The sequence below is a fragment of the Ranitomeya imitator genome, chromosome 6, assembly GCF_032444005.1.
Source record: "Ranitomeya imitator isolate aRanImi1 chromosome 6, aRanImi1.pri, whole genome shotgun sequence".
Classification (NCBI taxonomy): domain Eukaryota; kingdom Metazoa; phylum Chordata; class Amphibia; order Anura; family Dendrobatidae; genus Ranitomeya; species Ranitomeya imitator.
In genome coordinates this window covers 413,539,190-413,564,164 of record NC_091287.1, presented here as the reverse complement: position 1 = coordinate 413,564,164, position 24,975 = coordinate 413,539,190, and the positions used below count along the sequence as shown (strand labels likewise).

At 46.8% G+C, this 24,975-nt stretch overlaps 1 protein-coding gene across 5 annotated transcripts in view; it reads left to right on the top strand.

The window, feature by feature from the left end:
• Positions 1-24,975, top strand: part of TRAPPC8 (trafficking protein particle complex subunit 8) — a 126,326-nt gene that overhangs the window by 82,427 nt on the left and 18,924 nt on the right. For all 5 annotated transcript variants that reach the window (XM_069731250.1, XM_069731251.1, XM_069731249.1 and 2 more), the window contains 7 exons: positions 37-231; positions 2,337-2,497; positions 19,119-19,193; positions 19,371-19,497; positions 20,223-20,380; positions 21,243-21,685; positions 21,847-21,994. In XM_069731250.1, coding sequence (XP_069587351.1) covers positions 37-231; positions 2,337-2,497; positions 19,119-19,193; positions 19,371-19,497; positions 20,223-20,380; positions 21,243-21,685; positions 21,847-21,994 — 1,307 coding nt within the window. The remainder of the gene's footprint in view (positions 1-36; positions 232-2,336; positions 2,498-19,118; positions 19,194-19,370; positions 19,498-20,222; positions 20,381-21,242; positions 21,686-21,846; positions 21,995-24,975) is intronic.

The following is a 24,975-nucleotide window of genomic DNA, read 5'->3' as shown; positions in this document are numbered from 1 at the left end:
TAACCCTTATAAGACTATTTTTCTTTGTGGATAAAGGTGAGAAGCAAGCGGCTACCCATGTCAGTCTTGACCAGGAGTATGATGGTGATTCTTCTCAGCAGTGGAAGGAGCTGGAAGAACAAGTGGTCGCAGTAGTTAACAGAGGAGCCCTTCCCCTCAACTTTCAGCCAACGCAGTATTGTTTAAGCAGCAATTCAGATAACTCCAAATTTCCTCTTGCTGTTGTACAAGGTAATGTAGAAACTACAAATACAGCATGAAAAGCAAAATAAAGAGACATTTTAAGGGGAATGTATTTGATGATGCCTTGTGAACATGGAAAATGGTTAGTGAATCTCTCTAAGGGGTTGTCTACTACTTGGACAACCCCTTCTTTGTCACAATCACCCCTCCACCGTATAAATTAATAATGGCTATGCTCGCCTCCAGTGCTGGTGCTGCCCCATTTTTTCTGGCACTGGCTCTCCTGAGGCCTACTGAGCCCTACAATCATCAGCCGATTCACTTTCACCCTCCCTGGAACAAATCAAACTTCTGGAGGAGGTGAATGCAGCTGCATCTGTCGCATCCTCCAGATGTCTGTTACATCTGAAGGAGGTGAGTGAAGCGGCTGCTTATTGGATGCAGGGCTTGTGTGACATAACAATGTCACATAAGCCCTGGGAGAGCCAGTGTCAACACCGCTGTAAACAGCGCCCACGCCGGAGGAGCTGTTATTTGGAAGGAGTGGACATGGTGATTGAGAAGGGGTTGTTATTTAGTGGACAGCCCTACCCATATTACATGAGTATGTTAAGAAAGACGTTGGGAAAAAAAATTGCAAATTAAAAATTCTACTCAAGCTGTGTGCCCACGTTGTGTTTTTTTTATGCCGCATTTTTGCCGCAGCGGAAACACTTAAAATAACTCATTCACATGCAATCCTATGGGATTCTGCAGTTGCTGTGTCCATGGTGCTGATTTTCCCGCTGCGGAATCGAATAGCAGTAAAATCCGCAGCATGTTCATTATTTCTGCAGAATCGCCGCAATTCCGCCACCATAGGATTGCATTGAAACGCTCACTTTATGCATGTGGCTATACCCACCATGCGTAAAGTGAGCGCTTCATGTGCGGATGGTACCCAGGGTCTAGAGGAGAGGAGACTCTCCTCCAGGCCCTGGGTACCATATTCCTGTAAAAAAATAATTAAAATAGAAAATTGGAATATACTTACCTTCTGATGGCCCCCGGAGTCCTTCCGCCTCTCAGCGGTGCACGCGGCAGCTTGCGTTCCCAGGGATGCAGTGCGCGAATCACCTAGGATGACGTCGTGGTCACGCGACAGTGACGTCACAGAGGTCCTTCGCGCACGGCATCCCTGGGAACGGAACTTATCAGGAGTGCCGCTGAGGAGATCGGGGGCCGTCGGAAGGCGAGAATAACCATATTTTTTATTTTTTTTAACATTCTATCAATAGTAAAAAGTTGGTCACACTTGTCAAGCACTATGCTTGACAAGTGTGACCAACCTGTCAATCACTTTTCCAAGCGATGCTTCAAATTGCTTGGAAAAGTGTAAGCTAAAAACGCTTGCAAAACGCTTGTGTTTTGCAGGAAACCGCATGCGAATTCTGCATGTCTTTTTACCTGCGTCAGGGAGTTGCAGAAATGCTGCAGACTTTTCCGCAGCATTTTTGCAACGTGGGCACATAGTTTCATTCTTCCAATATCGCTTTTCCTTTTTGTTTACCGCTTTCTTCCTAAGGCAGTGTTCCTCACTTGCATTGCAACGCTGCGTTTAGCATGGGAATGTCCCCATTACAGTGTGCACTGCGTAAGTTTAGAATATACTAAGGCTTGTTCTGTGCCCATACAGCTTGCTTTGGCCCTGCGTGAGCTGGCAGTAACCCAACAACTGACTTGTATATAGTCACAGTGCTTGCTTATGTGCAGAAATAGGGGGCTTCCTTGTAATTTAGCCTTTCAAGGCTATGTACACATTACTGTCGTATTATCGGGCACTGAAGACTTCCGATTTATGTGTATGGGGCTTTAGAAAACACTTTAATAATATTTAAAGGTGTTTCCTAGTTCATGCAGCAGCCTACCAGTGACACTCGCCTGTCAGAGCACCCCTGCTGATATTTTGAACATTTGTGTAATGGGGATAAGCATCTCACTCTACTACAAAAAGTGTATATATATCAGCAATATCTAAATATAGGAGCTCTTTGTATTATGATTTTTATTTATAAATGTTACATATTGTGTGACCTCACAAGCTGAATTAAATAATTTGTGCCTTATTATATAATGCATTAAATATAATTGGTTTCTTTCATTTTTTTTAACAGAGCCAATAACAGTAGAGGTGTCCTTCAAAAACCCATTGAAGGTCCCACTTTTATTGACGGACTTATCCCTCCTGTGGAAATTTCAATCAAAAGATTTTAGCCAAAAGGAAAATGAAGAACTACAGGAACCGATCAGCAATGAAAGAGATCTGCTCTCAAAGGTGGCGTGAGATTGTGTTACCTTTACCTGTCTTGTGTTACATTTAGTGAGTTCACTAGGATTACACAGTGGAAAGAGCATTCTCCTTATTTTTTTCTTGCCATGCATTTACGGTTACCTGACCTATATACTACAGTAGATATAAAGTTTATAGACCCCTGTTAAAATGCAAAGTTTTTGACACCCAAAAAATTTTCAGAACTTTTTCCACATTTTAATGTTCCCCATAATCTGCACAGTTCAATTGAAAAATAAGCTTTAATTCTTTGTTAAAAAACACTAACATTTTTGTTGCATGAATATATACACCCTTAAATTGTTACTTTGTTGAAGTACCGTATATACTCGAGTATAAGCCGAGATTTTCAGCCCAAATTTTTGGGCTGAAAGTGCCCCCCTCGGCTTATACTCGAGTCACGGTAGCGGTGGGGTCGGCGGGTGAGGGGCTGAGGGCGCTGGGGTATACTTACCTAGTCCCAGCGATCCTCGCGCTGTCCCTGCCGTCCCACGGGCTTCGGCGCTGCAGTTTCTTCCCCTCTTCAGCAGTCACGTGGGACCGCTCATTACAGAAATGAATAAGCGGCTCCACCTCCCATAGGGGCGGAGCCGCTTATTCATTTCTCTAATCAGCGGTGCCGGTGACCGCTGATAGAGAAAGAAGCTGCGGCACCGAAGACAGGAGGGGACAGCGCGAGGATCGCCAGGACTAGGTGAGTATAGCATATTCACCTGTCCTCGTTCCAGCCGCCGGGCGCCGATCCATCTTCCCGGCCGGCGCCTCCATCTTCCCGGCGTCTCTGCTCTCTGACTGTTCAGGCAGAGGGCGCGATGACGCATACAGTGTGCGCGGCGCCCTCTGCCTGATCAGTCAGAGCAGAGACGCCGGGAAGATGGAGGCGCCGGAACGAGACGCCGGGAGCTGCAATCAAGGGAGGTGAGTATGTGTTTTTTTTTCTTTATTGCGGCAGCGGCGGCACAAATTTATGTGGAACATCTATGGGGCACAGTGAACGGTGCAGAGCACCGTATATGGCACAGCACAGCTATGGGGCACAGTGAACGGTGCAGAGCACCGTATATGGCACAGCACAGCTATGGGGCACAGTGAACGGTGCAGAGCACCGTATATGGCACAGCACAGCTATGGGGCACAGTGAACGGTGCAGAGCACCGTATATGGCACAGCACAGCTATGTATGGGGCACAGTGAACGGTGCAGAGCACCGTATATGGCACAGCACAGCTATGGGGCACAGTGAACGGTGCAGAGCACCTTATGGGGCACAGTGAACGGTGCAGAGCACCGTATATGGCACAGCACAGCTATGGGGCACAGTGAACGGTGCAGAGCACCGTATATGGCACAGCTATGGGGCACAGTGAACGGTGCAGAGCACCGTATATGGCACAGCTAGGGGGCACAATGAACGGTGCAGAGCACTATATGGTTCACACCTATGGGGAAATATGAACGGTGCAGAGCACTATATGGCACAGCTATGGGGAAATAATGATCTATTTTTATTTTTGAAATTCACCGGTAAATGCTGCATTTCCACCCTAGGCTTATACTCGAGTCAATAAGTTTTCCCAGTTTTTTGTGGCAAAATTAGGGGGGTCGGCTTATACTCGGGTCGGCTTATACTCGAGTATATACGGTACTTATTTAATTTGACAGCATTCCCCGTTTTTGGGTAGGAGTCTATATTGGTATGGCAGATCTAGAATTGGCAATCTTTGCCCACTCTTCCTTAGGCTATGTTTAGACATTGCTTTTTTCAGCAACCTGATCTCTTGGCAGTAAAAAAAAAAATCTGCAGACAAAATGCAGGTTTTGCTGGCTTTTTTGCTACGTTTTTCATGATTGCAAAGTTCAGCTTTGCCTCCACCATACAAGCATGAACAATGCAAGGTGTTAAACCACCAATGCAAGACCTAAAGGTGATTCTCACAAAATTTGAATATCATCAAAAAGTTAATTTATTTCTGTTCTACAATGCAAAAAGTGAAGCTAATATATTATATCATCATTATAAAACAGAGTGATCTATTTCAAGTGTTTATTTCTGTTGATGATTATGGCTTACAGCCAATGAAAACGCAAAAGTTATCTTCTCAGTAAATTAGATCACTTTATAACACCAGCTTGAAAAATTATTTTAAAATCTGAAATGTTGTCCTACTGAAATGTATGTTCAGTAAATGCACTCAATACCTGGTTCGGCTTCTTCTGCATCAATTTTATTTTTTACTTAAATTTACTCATTTATATAGTGCTATTAATTTCACAGCGCTTTACAGACATTATTGGCACTGTCCCCCCGATGGGGCTCACAATCTAAGTTCCCTGTCAGCATCTCTTTGGAATGTGGGAGGAAACTGGAGTACCCGGAGGAAACCCACGCAAAAACGGGAGAACATACAAGCTCCTTGCAGATATTGTCCTTGGTGGGATTTGAGCCCAGGACCACAGCGCTGCAAAGCTGCAGTGCTAACCACTGAGCCACTGTACCGCCCTAATTACTGCATCAATGTAGTATGGCATGGAGGTGATCAGCCTGTGGCACTGCTGAGGTGTTATGGAAGCCCAGGTTGAAGTAATTCTCTTGTAGTTTTGGAGGTATGCTTAGCGTCGTTATTGTGCTGAAAGGTGAAATTCATATTCAGATGTTTAGCAGAGACCTGGAATTTTTGATACAAAATTGACTAATATTTGTAATTGGAACCTTTTTTTCACATGCTGTATTTGGTAATTGGGATATAATGAAAGGGTCTGCAGGTTTATTACAACAGACTGGAGTGATTCTGGTGGACTGAGCCCATCCAACCCAGCATGTAATGCTACATATTCTGTGCAGCAACTGACTGAGGATATGTCTGCATCCATCAGATAATTGTCAGGACAACATTGATAAAGAAAACTAGGTTTCTTAATACTGATTTATTTAATGGACTCAGAAAGAGGGTAGGGAAGGTCCAATGTCTGGATGTTCTAAAGGACAGATAAGTCCCAAGAATGATGGGAGATTTTGCTAAATGAAGTTCTCACTGCACAATCCGTAACAATCCTGAAAAGAAGGAAAAATTGGAAGCACTTAAAGAGACCAGGATGGATGGAAACAGAACTTAATGACTTGTTAAAAAGGAAAAAGTTTATTTATATTAAATGGAAAGAGGGGGCATATCTAAAGAAGAATATAATCTGTGTGCAAGGAAAAAAGCTAAAGCCAGTAATGAAGTGAGGCTTGCAAGGTAGACCAAATGCAATAAAAAAGCATTTCTTTATTGCTTTGTTGGGGGACACAGGTAACCATGGGGTGTATGCTGCTGTTGCTGGGAGGTTATAAAGGCACAGATGATTGGCCTCGGGGAGACCAAAACATCCAACACCGCGGAGACACCATCACGTGTTTCTCAACGCAGTGATTCCAGAACACTGCCCCCATCCCTTATGGGAAATATGCAGATGCATGTAAAGAAGCTGCGGAGACACCATCACGTGTTTCTCGACGCAAGCAGTGAATAGCCAGGCCTTTCTCCGGGAAGGAACAACCACGGGAAGGGCAGCATCCTATGAAGGAAAGCCACCTATGCCAAGCATGGTATCCATCCACAGACAGCTGTTTCGGGGTTTTTGCCCCTCATCAGTGTGGAGTAGGAATCTGGCTATTAGGAGCAGTGCCTAGTAAAAAGGCTATAAAGGCACAGATGATTGGCCTCGGGGAGACCAAAACATCCAACACCGCGGAGACACCATCACGTGTTTCTCAACGCAGTGATTCCAGAACACTGCCCCCATCCCTAGTGTTCTGGAATCACTGCGTTGAGAAACACGTGATGGTGTCTCCGCGGTGTTGGATGTTTTGGTCTCCCCGAGGCCAATCATCTGTGCCTTTGTAGCCTTTTTACTCGGCACTACTCCTAATAGCCAGATTCCTACTCCACACTGATGAGGGGCAAAAACCCCAAAACAGCTGTCTGTGGATGGATACCATGCTTGGCATAGGTGGCTTTCCTTCATAGGATGCTGCACTTCCCGTGGTTGTTCCTTCCCGGAGAAAGGCCTGGCTATTCACTGCTTGCGTCGAGAAACACGTGATGGTGTCTCCGCAGCTTATTTACATGTTGCTGGGAGGTTGACACTAGGGGAAAAAAGGAAAATAGCTCCTCCTCAGCTGTATACACCCACTGACATGCACAAAGCACTTCAGTTTAAGCTTAGTGTCTGTAGGAGGCGGACCTGGATTTGCTACCAGATCCGCATTTTCCTTTTCAGGTTCTCTGTGTGTGTTTATTAATCTGTTCCCTTTATCTCTGAGGTTCCTTTTTTCTTAGTGTAACGGTGTAATTTCTCACCGTTTTCCCATACCTATGCGACCAAAAGAGCAGTGTGGTGTCACACCACATCACCCACTCTCAGGCCTGCAAGGCAGGACCTAATCCCCTGTCACCTTTTTGAGTTCTTCAGGGTGATTCCAGGTGGCCGGTCCTTTGATTTTTCCGCACCCCTCTCCTCAGAGAAGGCTGGGAGGAAGACAGTGTTCCCCTGCAGTGGCCTCCCCCCTTCTTGTAAGGGGTTGATGCAGTCTTCTGCACCGTCTTGAGATAGTAATGGAAATGGAAGGAGGATCCCTGATTCCAGCGACCCTCACCCACCCGAGGGCTCCTGATGTGATACTCCTTGCTGCAGAAGGACCTGGGCTCACTGCAGGAATGTCTCCCTCTTCTCCCTCCGCAGCAGCAGGCATAATCCCAGGGTACACTGTCCCTTCATCGCAAGGGGATAGGGCGGCGTTAGTAGTAGGGAACAGCCGGCAGCTGTTTTCCATACCCGGGCTCATCACTTGCGGACACTACCCTTCCCTTTGCTGGCTGCACCCTTCCTTGTTTTCCTTTAGCCATTCACCGCCATGTGGTTAAATCGCGCCCTCTTTCTATCCATTAGGAGGCATCTTCCTCCTCTTCTTTTGAGCTGGCCACGCTCCCGCAGTGCACGTTTTTCTCCTTCGCCTCATTGGGTGACAGACCGTGGGTGTATGCTGCTGCCACTAGGAGGCTGACACTAAGTGATACAAGGAAAGTTAGCTCCTCCCCTGCAGTATACACCCTCCTGCTGGCTCTCCGCTAACCAGTTCTTGCTTAGTGTCCGTAGGAGGCACACGGACGGGTCTGCTATTCAGACCCCAAACTCTCTATTATTTTATTTTTACCTTTTACACTTTTGATTGTAGATTTTTTTTTCCACGGACGATTGGGGCGACGGATCCTTTCAAGGCTCCGATCTCCCTGAACCATCAACAGGTGAACACGGAGAGTGTTGCCTCTCCGTATCCTCTCCTGCGACGTGAAATGCCAGGCCTGAGCTGATTCTTAACCCTGCTGTTCTGTTGGTCAAAAATGACCGACTTTGAACTTCAATATTCTTTAAAATATTCAAGATGCGGCTCTGAAACCCGTGGCCGACCGACCCATCCTCATTTAAGTCAATCAACCACAAGTTTCAGAACCGCATCTTGAACACCCCAAAAAATACCAAAGTTCAAAATAGGTCTCCCCAGACCGAACAGAACAGCAGGGTTAAGGGTGACGGGTCCCTTCAGGGGCACCGATCTCCCACACACCCTGAACGGACGAGCACATGGAGTGTCGCCTCCACGTATCCTCTTTCCCAGCCAGGCATATCGCCGGACAACTGGCCCTGTCCACCCGGGGGCTGAACTCCGTGGATGTACAGAGGCCCCTCTCTATGGCGTCCGAACGGCCCCCACTGTCCCACCACTGTAAAAGCGGATGGTGCAAGGAGGCGGACGGTTCCTCTCCACCTCCCTAACAAAGGGATGGTGGATTGAGGTTTACCCCTTTATCCCTGCACTGTTCATGCTGCAATACCTGACCTGCAGCAGAACAGTAGAGTGCAGGCGCCTTCCTCGGCGCTGAAACCCAGTCATCGCGGCGCCTCCGTGCCGGGATGCGCACCAATTGTGAGGGGATCCAGTCAGCGATGGGCCTCTGCAGTGGGATATTCACTTGCTGACAGGCAGCCTCCGCTTCCCTGAGGTAACGCTCCGGCTGTCCGCGGCAAAATTTAGCCCCTGGCTTCGGCCGATGTGTAGGCCGCATCCCGGAAGCCGCGACCGCACTATTGCGCAATGAAGTCGGCTCCGCCCACCTTTTCTGGCGCTTCTCACCTGTCACAGGAGCGATCGCTTCTCTCTATTCTACCTCTGGTATTGCTCAAGCTGGCTGCAGAAATTTAGGCTCGGCTTGGGCCTATTCATGGAAGTCATGAGGCCCCGCACACATCGCGTATGTGGCTCCGCCCCCCAAACTGGCACCTCTCGCAGACTTTACCACCTCTGCAACTCCCGGTGGCCATCTTGGTCCACCCTACCGGCGCACAAACACAGACTGGCTATGGTTTTACATTAAAGGGGCACAACGACTCTGCAACTGGGTAAGGAAGTACTGCTCTCTTCCCCTGCATCTTCCCCCTGTGCTTAAAAGGCACGTGACCAATATTCCCCGGTCTTGGGGGCACATGACCAGTATTCCCTGGTCTTGGGGGCACATGACCAGTATTCCCTGGTCTTGAGGGCACATGACCAGTATTCCCTGGTCTTGGGGGCACATGACCAGTATTCCCTGGTCTTAGGGGCACATGACCAGTATTACCCGGTCTTAGGGGCACATAACCAGTATTCCCTGGTCTTAAAGGCACATGACCAGTATTCCCTGGTCTTGGGGGCACATGACCAGTATTCCCTGGTCTTAGGGGCACATGACCAGTATTACCCGGTCTTAGGGGCACATAACCAGTATTCCCTGGTCTTAAAGGCACATGACCCGTATTCCCTGGTCTTAAAGGCACATGACCAGTCCGAAGCCGGCCACCCTAAATGAGCTCAGGAGCCCTCCGCTGCCGATCCCAGCTTATCCTAGACTACCTAGTTCCCTGAGTGGGCTTCGTCACTGCTTCAACCCATGGATTCTCTGACAAGAGATTGAATCCCTCCGTGAACCCTCTGTGTGTCAGAGTGCTCGCAGGACCGATATAGATGGTCCCTTTCCTTCATGGGAACCGTCGGCTTTTTTGCACTGAACTGGTTAGCTGAGAGCCAGCAGGAGGGTGTATACTGCAGGGGAGGAGCTAACTTTCTTTGTATCACTTAGCATGCACCCATGGTCTGTGTCCCCCAATGAATGGCTCGGGGAAAATAATTTTACGGTGTGAACACAAAAAGCCCTATTTTCTGCGTGCTTTTTCCGCTCCAATCACAGAGCTTCTCCTTCCCGGCTGTTCACGCCCCCGGCGTGTCAGCTAATCGGAAGGGGACCATTTTCACTGGCCAGCAGATTGTCCTGGCTTTTGACGCCCTCTGCGTGTCGGCCAATAGGACGCTAGCTTTCTCTTTCGCCAGCTGGCAGATTGCAGCGGTGTGGGGACAAGCTGAGATTGCATCAGCCTCTTCATAAAGCCATTTCCTGCGCGCTCTGCATACCTGCTAGCGCTCTGCATACAAGGGACACGGCTATATCCTGGGCTCTCTGCAGACCTGTGGATGCTGCACAAAGGGGGATACAGCTTCTACAGCTCTTTCTGCTGGTCGTCTCTGGCATCGGGTAGGCGCTTTTTTTTTTTTTTTTTTTTTCTTTTATGTCTTGGCTCCTTCACAGCAGTATCCCCAAGGCTCACCTTATGCCCAACCCTACAGGGGCTGCTTCTTGCCCCTCGAAGCCCACTGTAATTCACTATGCCTGTGCTCTCTGCAAAAGGAAGTGGTCTTCAGGCCAGCCCTCTTGTTTCTGCCTGTCCTGCAGCCCCTCCACCATGTCTGCCCCACAGGATCCCTCTAATGCCTGGGATGAGAGCACTCCCCTCCCTCTGGAGTGGGCTGTTGCCATGTCAGTCGGTCTCAGGTCTGACAAAAGTTTCACAGTTCCTGGTCCCAGGTCCTGGAGCGACTTCCACATTTACTGCCACCAGTGCTCCCAATGCCTCTCACGGTGATTCGCAAGCACCTGACCTCTTCCTTCACAGGGACAAATGAGGTAAAAGCAAAGGAAGCGGGCTCTTTCCAATTCTTCCTCTAGTTTTCTGGGTCCCCCTGCATCCTCCTGGATGCATCGTCACCCCAATCCCCCTCCACGGCGGCTTTTGGGTCGGCTGTGGTTTACCAGTCTGGGTCTGATACGGACCAGACCTCAGAGATGCAGGACGTGGTCAATAGCCTTATCTTGGCAATTACCCAAACTCTGAACCTAAAGGAGGAGGAGGCACCTGTTCAGGACCACTGTTTCCTTCAAATGGGTAAAATGTGCTTCCCGGAATATCCCTAATCACAGGGATTTTGAAGCGATTATGTCTAAACACTGGGGAACACCCTGAAAAGCGCTTCCCATGAAGGATGCAGCTAGATATTCTCTATCCCTTTAGGCCTGAACTTGTTGGTAAATGGGCAGAATCCCCTAATGTGGATCCGCCAGTTTCTCGCCTGTCTTCCAAGACGGTCTTGTCTCTTCCGGACTGTGCATCTCTTAAGGATTCTACGAATAGACAGATTGAATCCTTGGCTAAGTTAGCCTTTGAAGCAACTGGTACCTCCCTCTGTCCCATTTTTGCCTCCACCTGGGTGGCAAAATCCATGTCTGCTTGGGCAAGAATGCTTCGTCAGGGTATTCTAGCGGCAGCTCCTCCAGATGAGATGGTAGATTTGGCAGATCAGATTGCCCATACCAGCAAATATCTTTTGACCGCATCCTTGGATGCGGCTGGGCGCTCCGCCAGGGCTACTAGCAACATCGTTGCTATACGCCGCATTCTCTGGTTGAACGTGTGGAATGCAGATTCATCGTCAAAGTCCCTTCCAAGGCTCTAGCGTTTTTGGGTCCAAGCTGGATCAAATAATTTCGGATGCCACTGGCGGGAAAAGCACCTCACTTACCCAGACCAAGCCTAAATGTCCTTTCAATAGGAAAAGGTTGTTTCAATTTCGTTCCTTTCTGCCGTTTTCTTCTTCAGGGACTTCATCGCAACAGGACCGCTCTTCCTCCCAAGGGGAAAGGAAGAAGCCATCCATCAAACCAGCTACTTACTGGGTCTTGTGCCAACAGGTTTTCCTCGGCATGATCGGTCCGCCCCCACCGGGAGTCTCCAGAGTGAAAGGCCGACTTCTCTTCCGGGACGCATGGTCGTCCATGGTCGATGATGCCTGGGTCAGAGAGAGAGTGACTTCCCAGGAAGATGTTTCGATCTGTCTCGCCTGCCAAGACATCAGTGTCGGGCCCCAGAGGTTGTTCAGGCAGTCTCTTCCCTACTACGCACAGGGGTAATTGTACTGGTGTCCTGGAACGAACGGTTTTCAGGGTTTTACTCCAATCTTTTTGTAGTCCCGAAGAAAGACTGATAGCTCCATCCTATTTTGACCTCAAGCGATTGAACAGTCACGTTCGGATCCGCCATTTCAGGATGGAGTCCCTACATTCGGTAATCGCCTCCATGGAAACAAGAGAATTTCTTTGTTCTGTAGACATACAGGATGCTAATCTGCACATTCCTGTTTGTGTTCAGCATCAGAGATTCCTACGAATATTGCTATCCAGGGGGATCATTATCAGTTCACGGCCATTCCTTTAGGCCTGGCCTCTGCTCCCAAAGTATTCATGAAGGTCATGGCAACTGTCATAGCCATCCTTCGCTCCAAGGGGATTCTCATAATCCCTTACTTGGATGATCTTCTGATCAAGGGGCCATCCCGCCGAAACTGTGACCAGAGTTTCCAGATCACTCTGGTCCATCTCGGATGGATTATCAACAGAGAGAAGTCCTCCCTGACCCCAGCTCAGCACCTGGTGTTTCTGGGTATGAGGTTCAAAACAACCCAAACCCGTGTCTTTTTTTTCCAAAGGAGAAGCTTTCATCCCTCTGACAGGGGATCCACACTCTAAAGCGACCAGCTCCTCTCCCCCTACAGTCCTACATGAGAGTTCTGGGGAAGATGATTGCCACCATGGAAGCCGCTCTTTTTGCCCAGTTCCATACCCATCCTCTTCAGCTGGCCCTCTTGGCGGCTTGGGACGAGGACCGTCTCCCTGGAGCGGCCCGTGCTTTTGCCTCTCAAGGTGAGGCAGTCCCTGACCTAGTGGATGCTATCCGCATCAGTCCTACAGGGTAAGTACTTCCTTCCTCTCAAGTGGCAGGTAATCACCACTGACACCAGTGCCCTCGGTTGGGGAGTGGTTTTTCTTCGTCACACAGTGCAGGGCCGCTGGAATGCCCAAGAAGCCGCTCTCCCCATCAATATCCTGGAGATCAGGGCAATTTTCTTTGTCCTTCCTTGCTGGCAGACCCTCCTCGCAGGCCAGCTGGTCCGCATACAGTCAGGCAACGCCACGGTCGTGGCTTACAGAAACCATCAAGGCGGGACTTGCAGCAAGCAAGTTAAGATAAAGGTAACAAAGATTCTGAGATGTCACGTTCTCACCATATCAGCCGTGCACATTCCTGGGGTAGAAAATTGGGCAGCCGATTTTCTGAGCCGTCACTGTCTCGCATCGGGCAAGTGGCCTCTCAGCCTCGCAGTCTTCAACCAAATATGCCAGAGATGGGGCACCCCGGAAGTCCACCTGATGGCTTCTTGCATGAACCACAAGGTTTCTCAGTTTGTAGCCAGGTTCCGGGATCCGCTAGCCATCGGTTGCGATGCTCTAGTAATCACGTGGTCACAATTCCAACTGCCTTTGATTCCGAGAGTCGTGAAAAAGATAAAGGCAGAAGGGATCCACTTAATCCTGATAGCTCCGGTCTGGCCAAGACGGGCCTATTACGCGGAGCTGGTGAACATGCTCATGGACGCTCCCTGGAGGCTTCCAGACCATCCAGATCTTGTCTCGCAAGCCCCCTCTTCCACCAGAGTTCAGTCTCTGAGCTTTTTGGCATGGCCGTTGAGGCTGCTGTCCTGAGGGAGGCTGGTTTTTCCCATCAGGTCATTGAGACCATGATTAGGGTGACAAAACCAGCATCCTCGTGTATCTAAAACAGATACTGGAAGGCCTTTTTCTGGTGGATTAAGGACAACAATTTGGTCCCTATGTCCTTTCCTCTTCTTTCCATCCTTGGTTTTCTAAAGCGGCTCTTGACTCGGGTCTATCGCTCAGTACTCTTAAGGGGCAGGTTTCCACTATGTCCATTCTTTTCCAGCAAAATCTGGCTTCTCGTTCCCAGGCAAAGACCTTTCTTCAAGGAGTCACCAATTTCACCTCCTTATCGTCCTCTTGATAGATCCATGGGATTTTAACCTTGTCCTTGGCGCGCTCCTTTTGAGCCCATTCAAGACATTTTGTTTTCTCTCGTTTCATGGAAAGTTGCCTTCTTAGTTGCCATTACATCCATCAGGAGAGTTTCCGAGTTAGTGGCATTACCTGCCGTTCCCTGTTCCTGATTCTACATCAGGACAAGGTAGTTCTCAGGCCTGTTCCTTTCTTCCTTCCTTGATATTGAGAAAGCCGAGATTTTATATTCCTATTTTGCATCTGTGTTCTCCCCAAGAATGCAAATATAACATCAACCGATCTTCAATCTGCAATCGAATGAATAAAATAATCCACACTATCCATAAACAGAGATGCTGAGTAGTGATGAGCGAATATACTCGTTACTCCGAGATCTAGTGCTCGGAAATTTAGTTTTCATCGCTGCAGCTGAATGATTTACATCTTTTAGCCAGCATAAGTACATGTGACGGTTGCCTGGTTGCTAGGGAATCCCCACATGTAATCAAGCTGGCCAACAGATGTAAATCATTCAGCTGAGGTGAGGATAACTAAATTTCCGAGCACTAAATACTCGGAGGACACCCAAGCGTGCTCGGGAGATCTTGAGTAACGAGTATATTTGCTCATCACTAATGCTGAGGGAACACTTAGCTAATTTAAATGAAGTTAAATCTCCTGGTCTTAGGCTCCTGAAAGTGTTAGCAGAGGAAATTGCAGAACCACTAGCCAGAATCTGTGAACAATCCAGAAGAACAGGAGAAGTACTAGAAGATTGGAGAAGGGCAAATGTTGTCCCTATTTTCAAAAAAGGTAATAAGGTGGTGCCAGGAAATTACAAATTACAGGCCAGTGGGCATTTCTTCTATACCAGGAAAGATCTTTGAACAAATTATTAAACATCATGTACAGTCATGGCCAAAATTTTTGAGAATGACCCCAAAATTATATTTTCACATGATCTGCTGCCCTCTGGTTTTTATTAGTTTGTCTGATGTTTATATCACATACAGAAATATAATTGCAATCATATTATGAGTACCAATAGGTTATATTGACAGTTAGAATGAGTTAATGCAGCAAGTCAATATTTGCAGTGTTGACCCTTCTTCAAGACCTCTGCAATTCTCCCTGGCATGCTCTCAATCAACTTCTGGACCAAATCCTGACTGATAGCAGTCCATTCTTGCATAATCAATGCTTGCATTTTGCCAGAATTTGTTGGTTTTTGTTTGTCCACCCGTCTCTTGATGATTGACCACAAGTTCTCAATGGGATTAAGATCTGGGGAGTTTCCAGGCCATGGACCCAAAATCTCTGTTTTGTTCCATGAGCCATTTAGTTATCACCTTTGCTTTATGGCAAGGTGCTCCATCATGCTGGAAAAGGCATTGTTGGGCGCCAAACTGCTCTTAGACGGTTGGGAGAGGTTGCTCTTGGAGGACATTCTGGTACCATTCTTTATTCATGGCTGTGTTTTTAGGCAAGACTGTGAGTGAGCCGATTCCCTTGGCTGAGAAGCAACCCCACACATGAATGGTTTCAGGATGCTTTACAGTTGGCATGAGTCAAAACTGGTGGTAGCGCTCACCTCTTCTTCTCCGAATAAGCTGTTTTCCAGGAGTCCCAAACAATCGAAAAGGGGATTCATCAGAGAAAATGACTTTGCCCCAGTCCTCAGCAGTCCACTCCCTGTACCTTTTGCAGAATATCAGTCGGTCCCTGATGTTTTTTCTGGAGAGAAGTGGCTTCTTTGCTGCCCTCCTTGAAACCAGGCCTTGCTCAAAGAGTCTCCGCCTCACAGTGCGTGCAGAAGCACTCACACCAGCCTGCTGCCATTCCTGAGCAAACTCGGCACTGCTGGTAGTCCGATCCCGCAGCTGAAACAGTTTTAAGATACGATCCGGGCGCTTGCTGGTCTTTCTTGGGCGCCCTGGAGCCTTTTTGACAGCAATGGAAGCTTTCTCCTTGAAGTTCTTGCTGATGCGATAGATTGTTGACTGAGGTGCAATCTTTGTAGCTGTGATACTCTTCCCTGTTAGGCCATTTTTGTGCAGTGCAATGATGGCTGCACGTGTTTCTTTAGAGATAACCATGGTTAACTATTATTATTATACATTTTTATAGCGCCATTTATTCCATGGCGCTTTACATGTGAATACGGGGCAAATATAGACAAATACATTAAACATGAGCAGATAACAAGGCACACGAGTACATAAGGAGGGAGGACCCTGCCCGCGAGGGCTCACAGTCTGCAGGGGGTGGGTGAGGATACACTAGGAGAGGGAAGAGCTGGCTGTGCGGCTGTTCAGTAGGTTGAGGATCACTGCAGGCTGTAGGCTTGTCGGAAGAGATGAGTCTTCAGGTTCTTTTTGAAGGTTTCTATGGTAGGCGCAAGTCTGATGTGTTGGGGTAGAGAGTTCCAGAGTATGGGGGAAGCACGGGAGAAGTCTTGGATGCGGTTATGGGAAGAAGAGATGAGAGGGGAGTAGAGAAGGAGGTCTTGGGAGGACCGGAGGTCGCGTGTAGGTAGGTACCGGGAGACCATGTCACAGATGTATGGAGGAGACAGGTTGTGGATGGCTTTGTATGTCAGTGTGAGGGTTTTGAACTGGAGTCTCTGGGCGATAGGAAGCCAGTGAAGGGCTTGACATAGGGGAGAGGCTGGGGAATAGCGGGGGGACAGGTGGATTAGTCGGGCAGCAGAGTGTAGGATGGATTGGAGTGGTGCCAGAGTGCTAGAGGGGAGTCCAGAGAGTAGGAGGTTGCAGTAGTCGAGGCGGGAGATGATAAGGGCATGCACTAGCGTTTTTGCAGTGTTGCGGTCAAGGAAAGCACGGATCCGGGAAATATTTTTGAGTTTGAGACGACAGGAGGAGGCAAGGGCTTGGATATGTGGCTTGAAAGAGAGGGCAGAGTCGAGGATCACCCCGAGGCACCGGGCGTGTGGGACTGGGGATAGTGAGCAGCCATTGACATTGATGGATAGGTCTGGTGGAGGGGTAGAGTGAGATGGGGGAAAGATGATGAATTCTGTTTTGTCCATGTTCAGTTGTAGAAAGCGAGCAGAAAAGAAGGCTGAAATGGCAGACAGACAGTGCGGGATTTTGGTAAGCAAGGAGGAGAGGTCAGGTCCGGAGAGGTAGATCTGCGTGTCGTCAGCGTAGAGATGGTACTGCATACCGTGGGATTCTATGAGCTGTCCCAGGCCGAAAGTGTAGATGGAGAAGAGTAGGGGTCCTAGAACAGAGCCTTGAGGAACACCGACTGACAAGGGGCGAAGTGAGGAGGTGGTGTGGGGGAGGGAGACACTGAATGTTCGGTCTGTCAGATATGACGAGATCCAGGAAAGGGCCAAGTCTGTGATGCCAAGGGATGAGAGGATTTGTAGCAAAAGGGAGTGGTCTACAGTGTCAAAAGCAGAAGACAAGTCCAGGAGAAGGAGGACAGAGTAGTGTCGCTTGCTCCTGGCAGTTAGTAGGTCATTGGTGACTGAAGAGAAACAATGATACCAAGCACCAGCCTCCTTTTAAAGTGTCCAGTGATGTCATTCTTACTTAATCATGACTGATTGATCGCCAGCCCTGTCCTCATCAACACCCACACCTGTGTTAATGGATCAATCACTAAAACGATGTTAGCTGCTCCTTTTAAGGCAGGACTGCAATGATGTTGAAATGTGTTTTGGGGGTTAAAGTCCATTTTCTGGGCAAATATTGACTTTGCAAGTCCAGTAATTGCTGTTAAGCTGATCACTCTAACATTCAGGAGTATATGCAAATTGCCATTAGAAAAAATGAAGCAGTAGACTTTGGAAAAATTAATATTTGTCTCATTCTCAAAATTTTTGTCCATGACTGTATGTAAGTACTTGGATAAGAATAGAGTAATTAACGAGAGCCAGTATGGGTTTGTAGAAAACAATTCAGAAGGATCTAGAAAAGCTTGAACAATGGGCATAGATTAACAGAATGGTATTTAACAGGGAGAAAAGCAAGATTCCACATCTGGGCAAGAAAAACAAAAATTACATCTACAGAATGACAGAATGGGAGTAATAGAACTAAGCAACAGCATGTGTGAAATAGATTTGGGTATACTAATTAATCACAGACTGCACATTAATCAAGTGTGATGCAGCAGCAAAAAAGCCAAACGCAGAAGCATAGAGTCTAGATCACGTAAAGTAATTATCCCCGTCTACTCCTACTTGGCAAGGCCTCATCTGGAATACTGTGTCCAGTTCTGGGCACCACATTTAAAAAAAAAAAAAAAAAAGACATTGAAAAACTGGAGCAAGTTCAGAGAAAAGCTACCAGGATGGTGAGCGAACTGTAAAGTATCTGGGAATGTTTTGCTTGCAAAAAAAAAAAAAGGCTAAGAGGAGACTTAGGCTAGTTTCATATTTGCGAATGAGGGCTTTGCAGAGGACTGCGTAGTTCCTCCGTTCCCCCGCCCACTGCCGTCACTCTTCCTTCAGCTCCGCCTAAGTCAGTGTACGCAGGACGCATGCTATCTTTTACATTGGGTATGCAGGCCATGCGGATGCCTCTGCATGCGTCGTTTTCACACTGCGCCAACTGCAACAAAATGCCACATGTTGCGTTCGACGCATGGCGTCGCAGCATGAAAACGACGCATGTGGAGGCATCCGCATACATCCGCATGGCCTGTGTTCCCAATGTTAAAGATTAGGGTACTCCGGACGCATGCCAACTTAGTCGAAGCTGAAGCAAGAGGCGTGGCAGTGGGCAAGGCTTAACAGAGGAACTACGCAGTCCTCCACAAAGCCCAATGTGAAACCAGCCTTAATATCTGTCTACAAATATCTGAACGGTTGTCAGTGTAGAGGGATCATCCTTATACTCATTTGCACCTGGAAACTCAAGAAGCAATGGAATGAAACTGAAAGGGAGAAGATATTAAAAACTTTTAAGTGAGGGTGATGAATGAGTGGAACAAGCTGCCATGAGAGGTGGTGAGTTCTCTTTCAGTGGAAGTCTTCAAACAGAGGCTGGACAGACAGACATCTGTTTGAGATGGTTTAGTGAATCCTGCATTGAGCGGGTGGTTGGACGCGATGACCCTTGAGGTCCCTTCCAACTCTAACATTCTATGAATCTATGATTAAAGTTAGAGGTCTGCTATGGGGTGAAACACACAATGGCCAATTGCCGCACAATTTTGTTTCATGGTCAGACAGCCGTTGGCCTGAAGAAGATGGGCGGAGGATTGGCCGTGTGGCCTCTGCCATCATTATAGGTGATATCAAGCACAATATCTGAAATGTGTTTAGGTAATACAAACGTCTTTGGAAAGTAAGTCTTACTCTACTATCTTTATATCCTCAGGGGAGAAGTTTTAGCGATGTAATTGGCATAGAAGAGATTGCTGAGTTTGTAATCAACAATGAGGAAACCAAAATTGTAAGTTATTGTTAATCATGAAAAGTAGAATGTGATTTGAAAAGATGGTGTATTAATGGGATGATTACATATTTTTTGTGCAAATAAAATGTTGATCTCTGATAATTGCAATGTGAAGCGGTAAGTTAATTAGTTGGTAATATAACATTCCTCCCTGCTACTTTTTTAATCTTCCAGGCAAGATTGAAGTTATTTCCAAAGGAACCTGGGGAGCTGCACATCCTCGGTATAGTCTATAATCTCAGTACAATTCAGGGTGCGAACAGCCTCGACGGAGTCACGCCACCCAACAATGTACCAACAGGTAAGACCTTTGTAAGGTTCAGTTCTGTCTTATGATTTGCACACAGTTTAACGCAAATTGTGACATTGTGTCATACTGCGTGCAAGGTTGTACGAATGTCACAGGAACAAAATATGCAATGTTTTTCTCATAAAACTTTGTGTTCCTATAAACAGAACAGTAGTTCTTAAAGGTTTTATCTCTGAAGGTTGCCTGGACATATCAAAAACCACCTTAGAGCTCATTAATAACTCAGCGAACAATATCTTTAAAGGGGTTGTACACAACTAGGACCACCTCTTCTCGATCTAAATGTTTGGCACCAATAAAATAAATACACTTCTACTCTCCTCCCGTGTTGGGGCCTTTCCAGCGGTGTCTGCACTCGCTCTCGTAAGGTTATGACATGTGAGCCCTGTGCCAAATTAGCGTTGGTGTCACTGTCCTAACCTTCAGATTTATTCAACATCGAGGAAGTTACAGAGCCGCCACAGCCCCGGTCACCTGTTAATGTTCCATCCATACGAAAGCATGGACAGTGACGCCAGCACTGACTGAGTATTGCAACCACATGTGAGCCCCGAGAGCATGAGTGCCAACACCGCTGGAAAGACACTGGCATGGGTGGTGAGTAGTAGTGGTTTTAGTTTATCGGCGCCAAACCTTTAGTAGTACACATTTAATAGTGTACTGCTTCATTGTTTTTCTGTTTCATGTTACTACAATGTCTATTATATTTTCTTTAGGGAAGTTCATATCTAATGGGATGTCAGTCCGAGGACGGCAGGACTTAGAAATACAGGGCCCTCGACTTAATAGTACAAAAGAAGAAAAAACATCCATTCAGTATGGACCTGACCGCCGGCTGGACCCGATTATCACACCACAGATGCCTTTATTGGAGGTAAATTTTGCTCCCTGTTCTTAAAAATAATCATTAGGAGGAAACAATTTTTTTTATGTCTCTTCTGTAACTCCTTGGACACACAACCATTTTTCATTTTTTCCTTTCACCTTCCAGCTATGTGTGTATATATTAGTCTACTTTATGGGGTTTGTACAATTGAATATTGTAAAATTGTCAGTCTCCTGTGAAGCCCACCCTTATTTGGAGTAATATTATGGCATATTCTGGATGATCTGACCATACCATCAGTACCCATGACTGAGCTGGGTCACAGAAAAGGGCACAAATCTCCACCACCCTCATACCCTACGGCTTACATGCTGTTGTCAGATATGCCAGGAAAGCTCACAGCCCCTCTTTAAGCCTCATTGAGCATGGCTATTTTTTTTAGTGTATCCTGCTTTAAAAGGTTATCTATGTTTTGTTTTGTTTGCCATAAAAATATTGTGTATATATTTACACCAGTCTATGACGTAGCGGCACGACTGACTCATTTTTCTGGCTATTACAATGTCCTGCTTGGTTTTATAGACAAATGGTAAGATATATTGAGGTATTTTCTAAAAAATAAAATAAAGGTGGCATTGACTGTGATAGATAATCCCTGGAACTCACTATCTATTCTGCCTGTCCCAGAAGGAGATGGAGAAGCCGTGGTTTACGGTGACCTTCAGGGACTTGAGATTGGCATTCCATTTCTTTTCTACAGCATGAACTCTAAACCTACTGAAACCCTTTAAATATTATGGGCAAGTAGATTAAACTGCCGGATTGATGAACTGATGCGAGTGCGCGATGTTGTGGCTACTGCCCATATTAATGCTCTCTTAATCATTTAATGGATTTCTTACACTGACAGGTGTTCTTCATAAACTTTCCCACTGGACTATTATGTGGCGAAATCCGAAAAGCTCATGTTGAATTTGTGAATGTAAGCAAAAGCCCGCTGACAGGGCTCAAAGTCGTGTCCAAGAGACCGGAGTTCTTTACATTTGGCAGCAATACGGCAGCACTGACACCACTGAGTCCCGCAGCGTCGGATAACTGCAGTGCCTATAAAACGGTTATTACGGATTCTACCTCTGGGTGCTCGGTGCTGACCTCATCTGTTACCCCAGTAGACTTTGGTTTTGGTGGTGGAAAACAACCAGAAGTTGTAGACATTCCCCTTACGGACTTTGTTCTAGCCCCTGGTGCGTCAGTACAGCTTCCACTGTGGCTACGAGGACCTGATGAAGAAGGAGTTCACGAGATAAACTTTTTATTTTACTATGAAAGCACAGAAAAGAAGTCAAGGATGCGGTATGTTTCTCTTCTGGGGTTCATCAGAGGTGGCGTTTAATGCTGTATGGTGCATATATTGTACATGTACCACTATAGCACGGTGGATTTGCACATATGATAAATCACTAGCTAGTTACAACGAGTAAATTATTTTTGTATGATGTATTTTTACTCCTTAGGCACAGAGTGTTGAGACACACTGCAGTCATATGCACCAGCAAGTCGCTGAATGTTCGGGCTACTGTCTGCAGAAGCAATGCACTAGAAGATGAGGAGAGCAAAGGAGAGAACATGCTCGTCTTTGTGGATGTGGAAAACATGAACACTGTAAGTTACTCATGTAGGTGCACGCTTACTGAAGGGCAAAGGGAGTCTAGCTTACAGTGTTGTATGTGTGTAGACTTGCTCTTTAGTTTACTGTGTAGCAGGCAGATAGCCATGCTGTGAATAGACAGTAGATTGCTTGTCCCAGACACAGTGTGTGGCCGACAAGTAGCTGTGCGAGGAATAATCCATCATTGCACCACCTTTTCCTAGAAGTGAGAATCCTTTTGTACAGATTATGTGCACACGGTGTCTTTTTGAGGCAGACGCCACCTGGAATGCGCCTTAATAAGTGTCGCAGAACCTCCGCAAGAGATGAACAAAATTCACAGCAGTGTAAAAACAATGTTGCTGTGCACAAGCTTATGTCCCTTCTTTTAACCACTTCTTCAGAGTTCAGGAACTGTGAAGCCATTTACAGCAGTAACGTGTTAATTATTCGGCCTGGCTAGTAGCAAGCCACTCGCCACTATAGTGCAAAATGGAGAGGAGTTATGCCATCAGTGATGCGGCTTCACCTTGAAAAGTTTTGCCAACCCGCTGCTGGAAAGCATGTCTTGGACACATACCCTTACTGAAGTTAAATATTAGCAGACCCTTATATTAGTGCACTCCTTACTCTTAATGGCCTGGAAGACAGCCCATTACAATGGCTATATATGCCTGAATATGTTCAGTAATTGCAGACTTATAGGGGTGGATTAATTAAGAATAACAGCTTGCATGCCAGCCTTAAGGTGTATGGTGTAGTGGAATGTGCCCTATTTATTGAGAGAGGCCCATGCCACTTAATGAATTCGGCTCATCTTCCGTGGTGTGCACCTCCACGCGCTTCTCCAGAAATGTTACTCCAGTCAGGGACTTTCCTTTCTGTCAGAAACGACGGTGAAACCTTTGATTAATTCAAATTTCTCCTGGGCCCTTTGATTTATACTATTGTGCTACGAACGTAAAAATGCAGGATACTTGGGCGTTATCCCTATGATTTGGCTAAAGGTACCTTCACACTAAACGACTTACCAACGATCACGACCAGCGATACGACCTGGCCGTGATCGTTGGTAAGTCGTTGTGACCAACGATCAGGGGAAAGACTTCAGCATAGTTGAAACTGTCTTCAACGATGCCGAAGTCCCCCTGCAGCACCCGGGTAAACATCGGGTTACTAAGTGCAGGGCCGTGCTTAGTAACCCGATATTTACCCTGGTTACCATTGGAAAAGTAAAAAAAAAAAACACTACATACTCACATTCTGATGTCTGTCACGTCCCCCGCTGGCATCCACAGGGTTAAAACTGCTTTCGGCAAGAGCGCTGCTGCCGAGAGCTTCCCTGCACTGCACGGTGACTTCACTGCTGTGCTCTGCTTTATGGCCGGCGCTGACACAGTGGACGCCGGGGGACGTGACAGACATCAGAATGTGAGTATGTACTGTTTTTTTTTTTTTTTTTTTTTTTTTTAACTTTTACAATGGTAGCATGGGTAAATATCGGGTTACTAAGCGCGGCCCTGCACTTAGTAACCCGATATTTACCCTGGTTACAAGTGAACACATCGCTGGATCGGCGTCACACACGCCGATCCAGCCATGACAGCGGGTGATCAGCGACCAAAAAATGGTCCTGATCATTCCCCAATGACCAACGATCTCCCAGCAGGGGCCTGATCGTTGGTCGCTCTCACACATAACGAGATAGTTAGCGGGATCATTGCTACGTCACCAAAAGCAACGATAACGTTAACGATATCGTTATGTGTGACGGTACCTTTAGGCAGACTTTTTTGTTTTCTGCCAAAACAGCAAAAATTGTAAGGGAACTAAATGGTACTGTCTGACTGATTAGACAAGGTGAGAATTAGAACTGGTCACAACTACCGTATTTTCCGGATTATAAGGCGCACATAAAATGTTGAGAATTTCTCAGAAATAGAAAGTGCGCCTTATAATCCAGTGCGCCTTATATATGAACCCGACAGTAAAGAGAGAGGTTCATACAGGATCCTTTACCTCTATCGTGGGCGGCAGGGGTCGGCGGCGGCATACCACAGCACACACCATGCTCCTCCCCCCCGTGCGCCTATGAATTTATTCTTCACTTGGGTTTTTACAGTATCCATAAATGGATTGAGCATTACGGCCACCGTAGTCAGGAGCCACACTGAGTGATACTTACAGCTCTGTGCGCAGGATCCTTGCAATATATCTGTGCTTTAGCGTTAACTATACCCACTACCCCAAAAAATGCCTCCTGTTAAGAGACATGCTTATGATGCAGGTTTCAAGCTTAAAGCTATAAGTTATGCAATAGAGCATGGAAATAGGGCAGCTGCAAGAGAATTCAACATTAATGAATCCATGGTGCGTAAGTGGAGAAAACAAGAAGATGCCCTCCGCCAAGTAAAGAAGACCAAACTGAGTTTCCGAGGAAACAAAGCAAGGTGGCCACAGTTGGAGGACAAAATAGAACAGTGGGTTATGGAACAGAGAAACGCAGGTAGAAGCGTCTCCACTGTCTCTATTCGACTCAAAGCCACTGCTTTAGCACGTGACATGGAGATCAAGGACTTTCGAGGAAGTCCTTCATGGTGCTTTCGTTTCATGAAAAGGCGTCATCTCTCCATTCGCACCAGAACTACTGTGTGCCAGCAATTACCAAAGGATTATGAAGAGAAGCTGGCCATTTTCCGCACCTACTGCATAACCAAGATAAATGAAAAGAATATCCAGCCAGAACACATTATTAACATGGATGAGGTTCCCCTCACTTTCGATATCCCCGTAAACCGTACTGTTGAGAAAACAGGGACCAGTACGATATCTATACGTACCACAGGAAATGAGAAGTCATCTTTCACTGTAGTTCTCGCTTGTCAGGCTAATGGCCAGAAACTACCACCCATGGTAATTTTCAAGAGGAAGACTTTGCCTAAAGAAAATTTTCCTGCTGGTGTCATCATTAAGGCTAACCCAAAGGGCTGGATGG